We start from the raw sequence: 12,303 nt of genomic DNA on the forward strand, positions 1-12,303 counted from the left end.
GACTGATAAAGTTCCGATCAAAGAGTACACAGTGAGAACCCAACTTAGCAAATCTAATGAGCTCTATCCCTGTGCACATACTTCCATGACTCACTACTAGCAAGTTCAAGAAGATATCCCAAATATTTTACCGATACAGGTGACACAGAAAGCTGAACTATTCATTACCATGACCTAATAGCTAAACAGTTTGCTAGTGTAACAAGTTAGGATGCAAATGACATAACACAAAGCTCTTCCATGTTTTCATGTAGGAGAATCAAGAAATTAGGACCAGTGTCATTTACGAAGCCCTCTAACAAGTTATCCAAGCATCAGAATCTGAAACGGACAAGAACATTTTTAAAGCCCTTTTTATTAAATAGTTTAGTATATCTATCTATGTAAATATACACACACATATAGATACACACACCCCCCTAACCTTTGTTTGGTATGGGACACCAACCTTTTTTTTGCAGCATGCTGTAAAAAGTGACAAGTCTTGCAAATATTTGTGCTTAGACAGAAGAGACAGGCTACTTGTGAGTGTCTGAACCTCGTGTTAGATTTCCCCTGGGTTCATATAAACACAATCTCAGTTCAGCAGCTAACAGCATTCAGTGCAGCTTCTCCATAAAAGAATTCTCTCAAGACCAGCATTTGCAATACAGCCAAGTGCAAGCCAGCAGACAGTCAGTCCTCTTCGATAAACACTGCCATAGAAAGCCATTCCTTGTTGGAAGATACTCTAATTGATGGCATCAAAGGAGGCAAAGCACAACAGACACGTTAAATGACTTCTTGAATGCTGTATACTCTGCTGTCTCTGGAAGTCATTAAGAAACCATTAACCACGGCTTCCCAGGCAGCCCAAATGAAGGGAAAGAAGAACAGGGCAGGAGGGAAGACAACCCCTACTACCATTTGAAAACTGCCATAACACAGAAGAACAGGCAGGTGCAAAGGGAGAGGAAGCCTTTAGATATTAATAAGTGACCCAAATCAAGCTTCAATCCAGCACTGACAAACAGATCCAGCAACCTTGTGAAGCCATTCTCAGTCCTCAAAATGAAGTGCAGACACACTTATTCATTCAGAATGGTGGGGCCCAGCAGGGATCAAGAGTGATGCAAATGTGTCAGCGTTCCAAATGGCTGGATGCACACGGATCAGTCTCCAGGGAGACTCAGAGTACCTTACTAGACCACTTGGTTGCTTCCCGATGTAGAGACTGAGCAGCAGCCAGAATGGGCTGGTTAACAGGCTGATTGGTTGGCATTAACAGCAGCTCAGGCTCGTAATCATCTTCAATGTCAGAGGGGAGAGTGAATTCAACATCTGCATCATCCTCCTCATCTATATCTACACCAGCCTCAGCCGCTTCATTAATCACAGTCACATCAGGCTTTGCAGGTGGCAGCAAGGGTGGAGAAACAGGGGACAGTTAGTACAAGAAGCAGAATTTGGTAGAAGAGCATGAACTGAGCTGTTTTAATGACCAAAACATCCTCTTGGTCTCTCAGGATCTGACAAGAAAGCTCTAGGATCAGATCAGAGGGAGGAGGGGAAGGAATACAAGATTAGCAGAAAGAAACAAACATTTCACCTGTGAACCAAAGTTACCAAAAAATTAAGAAGTTACAATTCAAAGATACAGCAACATTTTTCATCTGAGCATACAGCTTCTACAGAGAGGCTGACTTGCAGAACAACATTTTTCAGGCAAGACAATACTGAAATAAATTGATTTTCTGTTTCAGTGAAGGCTGGGGGTTTTTGACTGCATAGAAGCAGGCACAGCAGCTGACGACTGTGGTATTTGTACAGATAGAAAGCTTTGTATGGAAGCCCATTCAGATGTACAAGATAAGATATAGCAGCAGGACCACAGAAAAACCACTGACACTGCTTGCTGTAAAGAAAAAAAAGGGGGGGGCACTGTAAAAGTGAGTATTGAAGTACCACAGATAACATGAAAAAGAACAAAACCAGATTATGAAAAGAAAAGATGATAATGTTATGAACGCTGTGAATATTACAGTTCTTAAAAGACTGAAACAGAATTAGTAGAATAAGAGGATTACGAAGCATATGGTACTGTTTTGCCACAATATGTTGTATTCATTACCTTAAAAAGAAAAAGAGGATTCAAGCAAATATGTTGCGTTAAGGGTAGATCAAAGAAGAGGTAAGTGGTACAAAAATACAGGCATTTATAGTAGAGCAGCATGTCAATACAAAGATATTCTACAAGTTTACTAACTGTATGTCTTTGACTGAAGCCAAGTGTGACAAAAGTCAAACTACCCTTACTAAAATATCATGCATTTTCAGCTGCGTTTTGCTTAACATATGGCCTTTTATAGAAAAACACACCTACACCAACAAAAACAGAGAAGGTTTGGAAGTTGTAACTTTTATATACTGCCGGATCAACTCGTCTTCAAAGACAACTTCTATTTAAGTCTTAATCTAACAAAAAGTTTCCAAATATCCCTCATTCTTTTTTTTTAATCCAAGTGAGAGGGAAAGGCAGGGAAAGCTAAAGTAATAGGTGTTCACTTTGTGCTCCATGAGAAAAATGGAGTACATAAAAGCCCAGAATCCACTCAGCAGAGTTTTTGTAAAGGAAAAAAGACAAATCAATTTTATATCTTATAAGAATGAAGAATGTTATTAAAATTTTTTTAAAGACTAAGTACTTTCCCCCCCATAAGCATAACACATGGTAAAGTACCAGTAGACTAATGCAATTGGGCAAGAAAAGCAGAGACCATCCACACACAGTCTATTGTGATTTAGCATGAGCAAGACCTTGTATTTTTGTCTTTCCAGGTCCAACTCATATTCCTCAGTAGCACTGTCCATCAGTCCCTCTTCCACCTAGTGACTTCAGACTACAAAAATGTTTTTAAGACTTCTTCCCCAAAAACATGCTATCTGAATAACTGTACTCTTACTGCTAAAATGGGACTGCTAGAAAAGAATTAGAAGGACAAATGCTAGCCTAGCTTACTGATTTGTTGGTCTCAAATTCTCCAAGTGTTTTATAATCTAAATACAGTAAGCTTAAAGCTCTTTCCTAATCAGCAAGGAGTTTTAAGATCTGCTGCTTGGCTTTGCTAAATAAACAGTTGCACTATTTAATTTAGAATGTATACAGTATATATAGGTAATTTAGTATGTAGGTATTACCTACTGTGTATTGTTAAGTTACCCATTTTAGGATTCTAACATCAAAACACTTTTAGGAACCTCAAATTAAGGCTTTTGGCTTCAAAACTACCTTCTGAGATGACTACCACATTCCAGTACTACCCGTTTAGTAATATAAATCTGTATTTGGTATATCCAGAAGTATGGGGGAAATAGAGCTTTTCATTTTATGGAAGAGACACTCAGATTTGCAAGACTTTTTATGTTTTATCTGTACTTCTAAAACAGATGTTCCTTGAGCACAAAGCGCTCAAGTTGATTCTATAAGCTATTCAAGTGTATTTTCTCATTCACCATCTAATTTGGTAGAGGAAAAAAAAAAAATGTAGATTTTAAAAGCCAAATTCTGATCTTTAATTTGTACCTGCAGAAGCCTAAATCTCAGGAGGTAAGACTGACAGAGTGACAGAGGAAAAACATAGCCCTTTGCGGGGAGAAAGAAAAGAGAGGGGGGCGTTATATTAGCATTTAAGGCTCATGAGTTCACACGGCTTTTTCAGTGCTATGACATGGTAAGGAAATGAAGGATTTTGGCCTTGATAGCAAGTGTGACTCAGTACAGAAAAAGAATGAGACCAGGCCATTTGTATATGGTCACTTTTCCAACCATAAAGGCACCAGCTGAATTGAAAAGTAACTTGCAGCTCCTTCCAGAATTAAGACAGACCAGCTCAATGATTTCTGCAGCTGGCATCTGCAACTTCCATACAGACTTTTCAAAGTCACTTAAATAAAGCAATCAGCCTGTCAGCCTAGAAAGCCGTATTAGTGGCTCCCTAGGCAATACTAGCATCAAAGATCACAAACAGCTTAGCACACAAAGCACAGTTGTGTTCAGAGGTATTTTAATAAAGTATTCTAGTAATTCTGAATATTAGAACAGTTAACCCTAGTTCACTCGGAACTTGAAAGGGTTTCCAATTCCTCCTACAGCACTATTTTTACTATTTGGTCTATAAAATTCTCTGTTTGAGCAACTGACTTTGGACCAAACACACTGATCCTAAAAAGAAAATATCCTTTTAGTACAAGACACATACAACAACTTATTACCTTGCTAGACCATTTCCGGGCTTCATCATGCAACTGCCTTGCAGCCATCATCATAGGCTGGTTAATAGCTTCTCCTGCTTTCTGCTCTGGGAACTCTTCATCCTTTTCTTCAGGTGGTGGTGGTCTGGGTGGGGGAACCTCACCTTCTGGAAGTGGTGGTTTTGGAGGAGCAAGCTCATCAGTCAGCTGGGAAAGGGAAAAAATGTATTCGGTGCAATGAAATCATACACAGACTGAGTAGAGGACGGTGTCATGGCAAGACATGATTGCATAAGCTCATGCCTTTTCCCAGTTTTTCAAGTGCTCTATGTTAAAAGAAATACCATGTTTTAATCTCTTATGAAAGCTAGATTGGTTTTTTTTTTTAGACTTCAGGCTACTTGTATGCATGGATGGCCAGACAATGCATTTTCTTTTTAAGGAATAAAATTATATTCAAGTAATTTCAGTGTGCAATCCACACGTTGTCAGTGACAACTGTGTACTGTATTACAAGCTATGGCACTTACATGAAGCTGCTCAAGGTCAGGAGGAGGAGGGGGAAAATCTGGTTCCTGAGGCTGGAAGGCTTCTCTGACCTTGGCCACAGCTCCCAGAATTCTGTATCCAGAATCCAAGAAACTCTTCTGCAAACCTGAACAAAAATTCCATTACCAGTTTAACAGCTTCTGTAATAGAACTGCAACGCTACCGCCCAAAAATCACTTCTACTGAGTACACATATACATGTAAAAAAATTGACATTTAAAAACTACCAAAATGTTTACAGTGGATTTATATGCTTGAAATGTTAGTGTCATATGCAACATGCATAAAATAAAGCCTGCGCTGAGTAATAGTCACCATTATAAGCCAAAGTAATTCCCAGAACAACTTCTAGAATAAAATAAGTTCGATAATATTTTCTTTATATAAAGTAGTACTACTGATAAGTAGAGACAAATACTGCTTCTAATAAAGATTATGAAATCACACCAAATTGGAATGCCAAATCCTTTTCTTTTGAATATGCCAAAGGTCTTTGATCGCATTTTAAAAGAGCAGGATTCAGCAGTTAGTGGTGTGACCTTGATTTTACCATTCTGGATTTAAGTGTACACAAAATTTGCATAAAAGGGGATACACAGTTGTACAACACCAAATAAGTACGACATCACATCATCTTCAGCCAGTCAAAAATAAAAATTTATTTTAAATGAGCTGACTGAATCCTTACCAGGATCAGAAATGTTTCCTGCCACAGCTTTAGCATCCATGACCATTGGTGATATAGTTTTACTTAGCTCATCAGAGGCTGCTTTAACAGCCTCACGGAATTTAGGGTCTTCTGAATTTTCAACCTCCCGCTTCGCTACCAGGAGGATGCGGTTTGCTCGTCTAGCAATGCTGGTGGCACCAGCTACCAGCATCTGAGGTTGAATATTGGCCATCGCAACTTTACATTTATCAAGATCTTTCTTAATAGCCTCTTCTGATGCATCCAATAGAGATTTAGTATCAATGGCTTCATCCACCAACCCTAGAAAAAAAGTTAAACAAATTAAGATTCTAGTTTCATCTGTGGAAAGGGCTATTTGGCATTCCAGAGACTGTTCACAACCAGGGAAGCAAGTATTTCCAAACTGGGGGGTGGGAAGGGGCAGAAGGGTGCATGGGAATCAGATCAAATGTATTACTGCAGGTTTACTTCTGATCATGTGGTACCTCTATCACAGTAACTGTGGTCAGGCTTGCTCCCACTAATGGCATCCCAAGCTTTTACTCATCTACCATGGAATGTTGCTTGACTCAAGAACTGGCATATTCAGTACTTTTTGTACCCCTCTCATTCATTCAAAAGGAAATATCCCTACAGCTGTGCTTTTACTTAAGGATGATATACAGTGACACGGCAGTAAGATTTAAAAATACCCACAATTTAATTATGGGGATGGGGAAGGAGGCAGTATGCAGTCAGGAGATTAGCAGACCAGTGCAAAGGATTTGCACTTTGGAAAGACTGAAACATTTCAGTGTCTCAGCAAGATTCAGTAGATCAGTAGCTTCATTTTACTCGCTGCTTTCATCAAGCTGTTGTAACAGCTCATTGATCATTTTAAACATGTTTTCTTGTCCCCACTTAATTATTTATCCTCATTGAACATGCCACGATTATGTAGAAAAAACCTCAAGTTGCCACAGTGATATGTTGCTAAAATAGCAATTGCAGTAAAGCTAACAAAAGGACTGAAGCTGAATTTGCTCCCCTGCAGCTCAAAATTAACATCTATAAAGGTATGTTGTTTATGCTGTAACATATACCCGTTTCTGGAGTCAGAGAACACATTGCCACTTCTCTAAATGTATTTTTAATGAGTCATTTTTCTTATGCATGTTTCATCAATCGAAACAGAATAGGGGAAACAAATCTATACCGGCCAGTTAGCCACAAGAATAATCTTCAACAAAGATTCCTACTTTACCTGTCATTTTCTCTACATTATCAATCCACTGGTTTTTCATGGTCTCAAAATGTTCATAAGCAGCTTGATTTCCAGGATTTCTCAAGAGGATACGAGCAGCTGAAACTACCTGCCAATAGAAAATATTTTTAATTATGGAAGTATCAGTATACAATGACATCACACATTCTTGAAAATACATTTGTTTCTCAGGACCAGATATGTAGCTCCTCGTTTGGAATACTAGTTCGTTAATTCTAGTTCAACATCGAAGTGCTTGAAGATTTACGACGCTTCTGGAATTTGTTGATTCATATACTTTTTCCTGGAACTTCAATTACATGCTTATATATCAAAAAGTGTTTACCATTTTGAAACACTTCTTGAAAACACTAAAATGCATTCATTAAAAGAGCATTTTTGCCACTTACATATTTTACTAAGCCTCAAAGTAATTTTGTTTCAAGGATAAGTCACCAACACTTCTGTCCAAAAGCTGAAGAGTAAGACATGTCATTTAATCGGTTTGTTCTACTTGGTATCATATACACAAGCATTTGCCATTCCCCTTTTAAGGGTCAGCACTGCGTTCCTTGCTGGTATTAACATCTTTCTCTGATAGCAGAGACAAAGAAAACGCCACAGAAGTTGTCCCCAGCCCTTCTAAAAGCCCTTCGAGACTAAGGAAGCAAACCTGCGGTGTAAGCTCCCTTGCCGATTTCACTGTTGCCTGAATGCCCTCCACAGTAGTTTTATTCGCAGTTCCAACTGCGGCTGCTTTTTCCGCTGTAGCTCCCAGTCTAGCAGCATGGTTTTCAAAGTTTGCTGCTCTTTCATCAAACACCTGTTTGTCAGAAGAGAAAAACCCACATTAAAAAAGCCTAACTTTCCTAAAGAATACATAATTTCTTCAGCATCAAACACGAGAGACCTTCATAGCATTCACACCTAATGCATCTCCTGAGAGGACGCAACAGGACACAAAAGCTTTGAATCATTTTATTTTTTTAATCTTTACATTATCCAGCTTTCTTCTTTACTAACTCTTCTGGACAACAACTACCCACTTTACACCTTTGAGGTATTAAGTACACTAATTCCTGATTACTACTGCTGTAACAATTACTGTCTTAAAACTATTTTAGCTTATAGACATTAATCTTCAAACCCATAATCTAAAAGTAACTATATTTGGAAGATAAATATGGGAGTTTACTCTAAAACTTGAAACTTCACATTGGAAAAAACCCCCACCTCTTTCCACAGTCCTTGAATAACTAAGGCACAAAATATTTTGACAAAAAGGTATCCTGTCATAAAGCTAAATTCCCTAAGGTCTTGGGAATCATTTTGATCATGTTCAAATCAACTTGGCCAAACAGAGCTGCCAGCCAGAGATTTTTAGATATTTCACATGCAGTCAGTAGCTCTGAAGTACAGAAAACATTATACAACAAGAGAACAGGTTAAATCTGCTGATCAATCTTGGCATGAATTTGACTATTTTAATCAGCTTATATAATGTTGTCCACTAATTAGTGCGCCAGTGATTTTTGCACAAGAATTTTTAGCATGTTGAAGGCAACATGGTACTAACATCACAGGCAGAAATCTTTGTCATTTACTGAAGTCAGGGACAATCCAGTTTCCAGGTATACACACCACAATTTGCAATCTCCAAGGGTCCAGAGAAATTCACGTGACAATCCTCACACTGTCAGAATTAATAAGCATGTATCACAAGCTTAAGAAAAAAAAAAATACTGATTTGTTTTTCAAAATACCAATTCAGGTAAAATTAAACAATAAGTGAAGCTTCACATGGGAAAAAGACCACGTGGGTATACTTGCCTCATCTCTATTGGGAGCATCAGAAGGAGCAGTGGCTGCTACTGCTAACAACTTAATAGGAGTTGTGGTGTCACTAAAAACATCAGAAACCTCTTGGGTCATTGCCTCTTGCATCCGTGTTTTAAGATCCTTTAGAAAAAGGAAAATTATTAGGATGTAATACAGGAACATTAAGTTTGCAGCGAGTCAAATCCATAAAAACCTCTTCTTAGAAAAAAGGTGCCTATTACAACAGCAGCCAAAGATAAAATGATCAATGAATCACTCTTTACGTAATTTGAGACACCAGAAGCTTACATACCACTCCTTGAAGCACCATCAGAAGCTAGAAACAGCACAATTTGAGACCTTGTCCCTTAAATGTGCAATGCTAGCATACTGTCTTCTTTTAAAATGAGATTTTGTTTTTACTTCTAAATTGTTCATTTGGAATTAATCCCTACAGCATGCTATCAAGGGCTTTGTAGAAAGTTTGCCTTAAGCATCTCAGCTAAACCAACAGGGTTTTTTGCTGCACTGTCTGTTTTTATTGATGCTTCCTCTATCAGAGGAGTGCAAATACTTCAGCATATCATGCATTTCACTGCACAAGAGCATGTTTTTACCTTCAGTGAGTCCTGAAGCTGAGCAGCAATTGCCCTGGCCTGAGGAGATTCTCCCTCCCCTCTTGCTGCAAGGTCAGCTAGCTGAGCAGCCAGCTGGTCTACACGGTCACATTTGGCAAGCAGGTCTTGACGGTAAGGTCCCATCATGACATTGGCTAAACGACGACCTTCTGCAACCAGGCCCCGAATTGCTGCCTGGCCTACAGTGGAAGAAGTCACATTGCATTAACATCGAGTGGAACATAAAATTGAAAGCATAAGTCAGACACACTATGAAGTAAGTGACATTTCAGAATCCTTGGCTTTAAGAACATCTTCCAAGGCAGTGGAAATGATCTTCTGCAGTTTATCATTAAGTAATTGCAGTTAAAACCCATAGAGGAATTCAACACTCACCAGTTTCTTTTTGCTTACTACAACAACTCTGGCTAGACACGCATCCCATGTAACTAGGGTGGCAGAAGTTAACCACTACAGCTGTCAGTTATTTCTACGTATTTAATCTGTTGACTCCAATAGAAAGCACCTGCAAATTTCAAGTACTGCAATTCATCTTCACATCATTACAAGTCATTAGAAGATGAGCAGGAAGAGGAGGAGAAAAGCCAAGTAGAAAACATAAATTAAAAAGCAGAATACCCTCTCCCAGGATTTCAGAAATCATGGATAAAAAGCGTCAAGTGTCCAGATGGGGGGAAAAACTGAAGCCTTATAAAGCCTCCATAGTTTGTCAAAAGTTTTTCTGTAAAAAAAAAAATATGTATTTTTATCATGGGTGATCTCCTTCATTCACTTATACAAGCTTCCTGTTCTTTCACAAGAATATGCTCCTCAACACAACAGTATTCTTCTTTTAAAGTTAAAAGAAATCATTGTATATTAATTCGTTTGCAGACCTACTGAAGAATCATTTTAAGCCAATGCTAACACACAATTGATCCAAGTTCACGATCAAGATCAAAAAAGATCAAAACTACTTTGAAGGAAGTTGTCACAGGACCTGACTACCCAAGAATCACTCAGCACTGCCATCATCATTTTAGAAAGCTTATTAGCATAGCTAAGTTTGGTGCTGTTGGACTGTCCCAAGATACTTTTTAATTGTTGTTTTGCATAAGTCAAGTGCAGCCAAGTACTCTTCACACACCAATTTAGTATTTCAGTACATCTTGCCTAGTTTGTATCTGTCACTTACAGTTACTTTAGCCATCGCTCAGCTAGGATAATTCATAATATGACTGCATCTAGGCATTTGTAGCAGCCAACACCACTGAAGTGGCTCACGTGTTTATATAGAAAATACCCTGCCTTGTGTATATTACAGAAATTGTATTATAATATATAATAATATAGAAAATAATTCTGCCTTGCTACTTCAAATTCAGTTTGTGATGAAGCACTACCCTGGGATAACTGCAAACACAGTTATTTTTGATATGGCAGAAAACACTGAAGTATTTTCACATTATCACAGCACTGAAAATGCCAGGCCAAATTCTACCAGAAGTGCTGTCCAGACTGAAGAGAGAATATATCTGATTTATATTCTTAATATACCTTTCCTATAAGCACCCTACCAAGGGCCAAGGCAAGTGAAAGACATTTAAATGAAAATAATTGAACCATGACATCATGTTACAACTAGAATTTTTCTTCATTAAACTAGAAATATTAAAGTTATGCAACATCTTGCATCTCTATGCACATTTTTACTGTTGTATAGTATTTGTATTACTATCTGTAGCATATATCCAGCGTTGAGAAACTTCAGTTCCTTCAGCAAGCTTCCGGTATGTATGCAAGCCTCATGATTAACTAGGCACTTACAGACTTCAAGTGGGATTTAAGTTACCTTTGTTCCTTTTGAATTAAAAATTTGAAAAACTAAGTTGAGGTTTTGTGCTTCTTTGAGCCAACCACCTCACAAGGTTACTATGTTCAAGAGAAACATTAAAATGAGGAATTTTTTCAGCCACTGCCAAAACATCTCATAAGACCTGTCTACCGCTTTCTTGGTCATCTCATTCAGTATGCAATTTGCTTATCAGAAAGTTTCAAAACACAGAACTCCACCATTCTGTTTAAAATACTCCATATGAGTGTGCACTTCCTAAGTGTCCAAGCTATCAACAGCACTAAAATTTCAATTCAAGAATCTGTTGTTAGTTATTTACACAAGAGAAGTTTTCTTGACAGACAAAGCTGTGAGAAAGAGGTATGAAATAAAGGTCTGCAGTTACACTACTTAAAGAGCATGTTTCCACTCGTTATCAGTTGCGCTGCTCAGACCTAACTGCTATGGATAAAACTACCAAATCCAGTTTTCAGGCTTCATACACCTGCTTGCAACAGGATAGAAGCTAAACAAGAGATTTCAAAAATGGTTTACAGTAAACTCTCAGTAGAGCAGCTCCTGAACCATGATTATATGCCTGCTGATAGCATGCTTGGATTTTCAGATCACCTTTCTCTAAGTATATTGTCCTCAGATAACCCAGAAGCCACACAAGAAGTGATATTTTTACATCAGGTTTATGAATGTTTTTCTCCTCTTTGAAGGACTTAATTACTCAATTTGCTGGAGTAAGTATAAATTCAAATTTGAGATACTATATTTGCATGATAAGAGCAAGAAGCAGTCCAAAGTTCGTTCTACAGCACACATTCTCCTATTCACCAAAGTTGTTCTTTCCGGAAGACAAAGAGAATCAGGGGCAGCTCGACTCAATACTGTTGCAGACAGGACTTGGCTATAAACCTCCAGCCACAAGCTGCAGGTCTCCACATCAGTGAAGCGATTCCACACATCCTCAGCATCCCAAGAGCAGTAGTTTCAGTCACAAAAGCTAACAAGTTTCACCATAAAACTGTGGGGGGGAAGAGCACATGGAAACACTTACCTACTCCCCGATCAGCAACTGTAGGATTGTCTATCCACCTTTGAGCTTGCTCAATCTTGCCCTCCAAATGGACAGCTGCTTTAACCGGCCTAGTATTTGCTACAGCCCTGTTTGTTTTGGATTGTAAATTCTGAAGTGATGTCGCTATTTGCTTAGCCAATGCACGGGCCTCAGGAGAGTCACCTTTCCCACTAAGGATTAAAAAAAAAGTATAGTCATATAAAGATCATTTACAGCTAGTCCCAAATTCAGCAG

General features: G+C 38.4%; 1 protein-coding gene across 1 annotated transcript in view; it reads right to left on the reverse strand.

Annotated features, from left to right (window-relative positions):
• The window catches only part of VCL (vinculin), a gene marked incomplete at its 5' end in the record, with an annotated part of 60,497 nt that overhangs the window by 3,355 nt on the left and 44,839 nt on the right, over positions 1 to 12,303 (reverse strand). The window contains 8 exons of the mRNA XM_010286706.1: positions 4,252 to 4,437; positions 4,761 to 4,885; positions 5,468 to 5,770; positions 6,714 to 6,822; positions 7,387 to 7,536; positions 8,544 to 8,672; positions 9,149 to 9,348; positions 12,049 to 12,239. Of these exons, the coding sequence (XP_010285008.1) occupies positions 4,252 to 4,437; positions 4,761 to 4,885; positions 5,468 to 5,770; positions 6,714 to 6,822; positions 7,387 to 7,536; positions 8,544 to 8,672; positions 9,149 to 9,348; positions 12,049 to 12,239 (1,393 nt within the window). The remainder of the gene's footprint in view (positions 1 to 4,251; positions 4,438 to 4,760; positions 4,886 to 5,467; positions 5,771 to 6,713; positions 6,823 to 7,386; positions 7,537 to 8,543; positions 8,673 to 9,148; positions 9,349 to 12,048; positions 12,240 to 12,303) is intronic.

The sequence above is a fragment of the Phaethon lepturus genome, unplaced genomic scaffold (genome assembly GCF_000687285.1).
Source record: "Phaethon lepturus isolate BGI_N335 unplaced genomic scaffold, ASM68728v1 scaffold4315, whole genome shotgun sequence".
NCBI lineage: Eukaryota > Metazoa > Chordata > Aves > Phaethontiformes > Phaethontidae > Phaethon > Phaethon lepturus.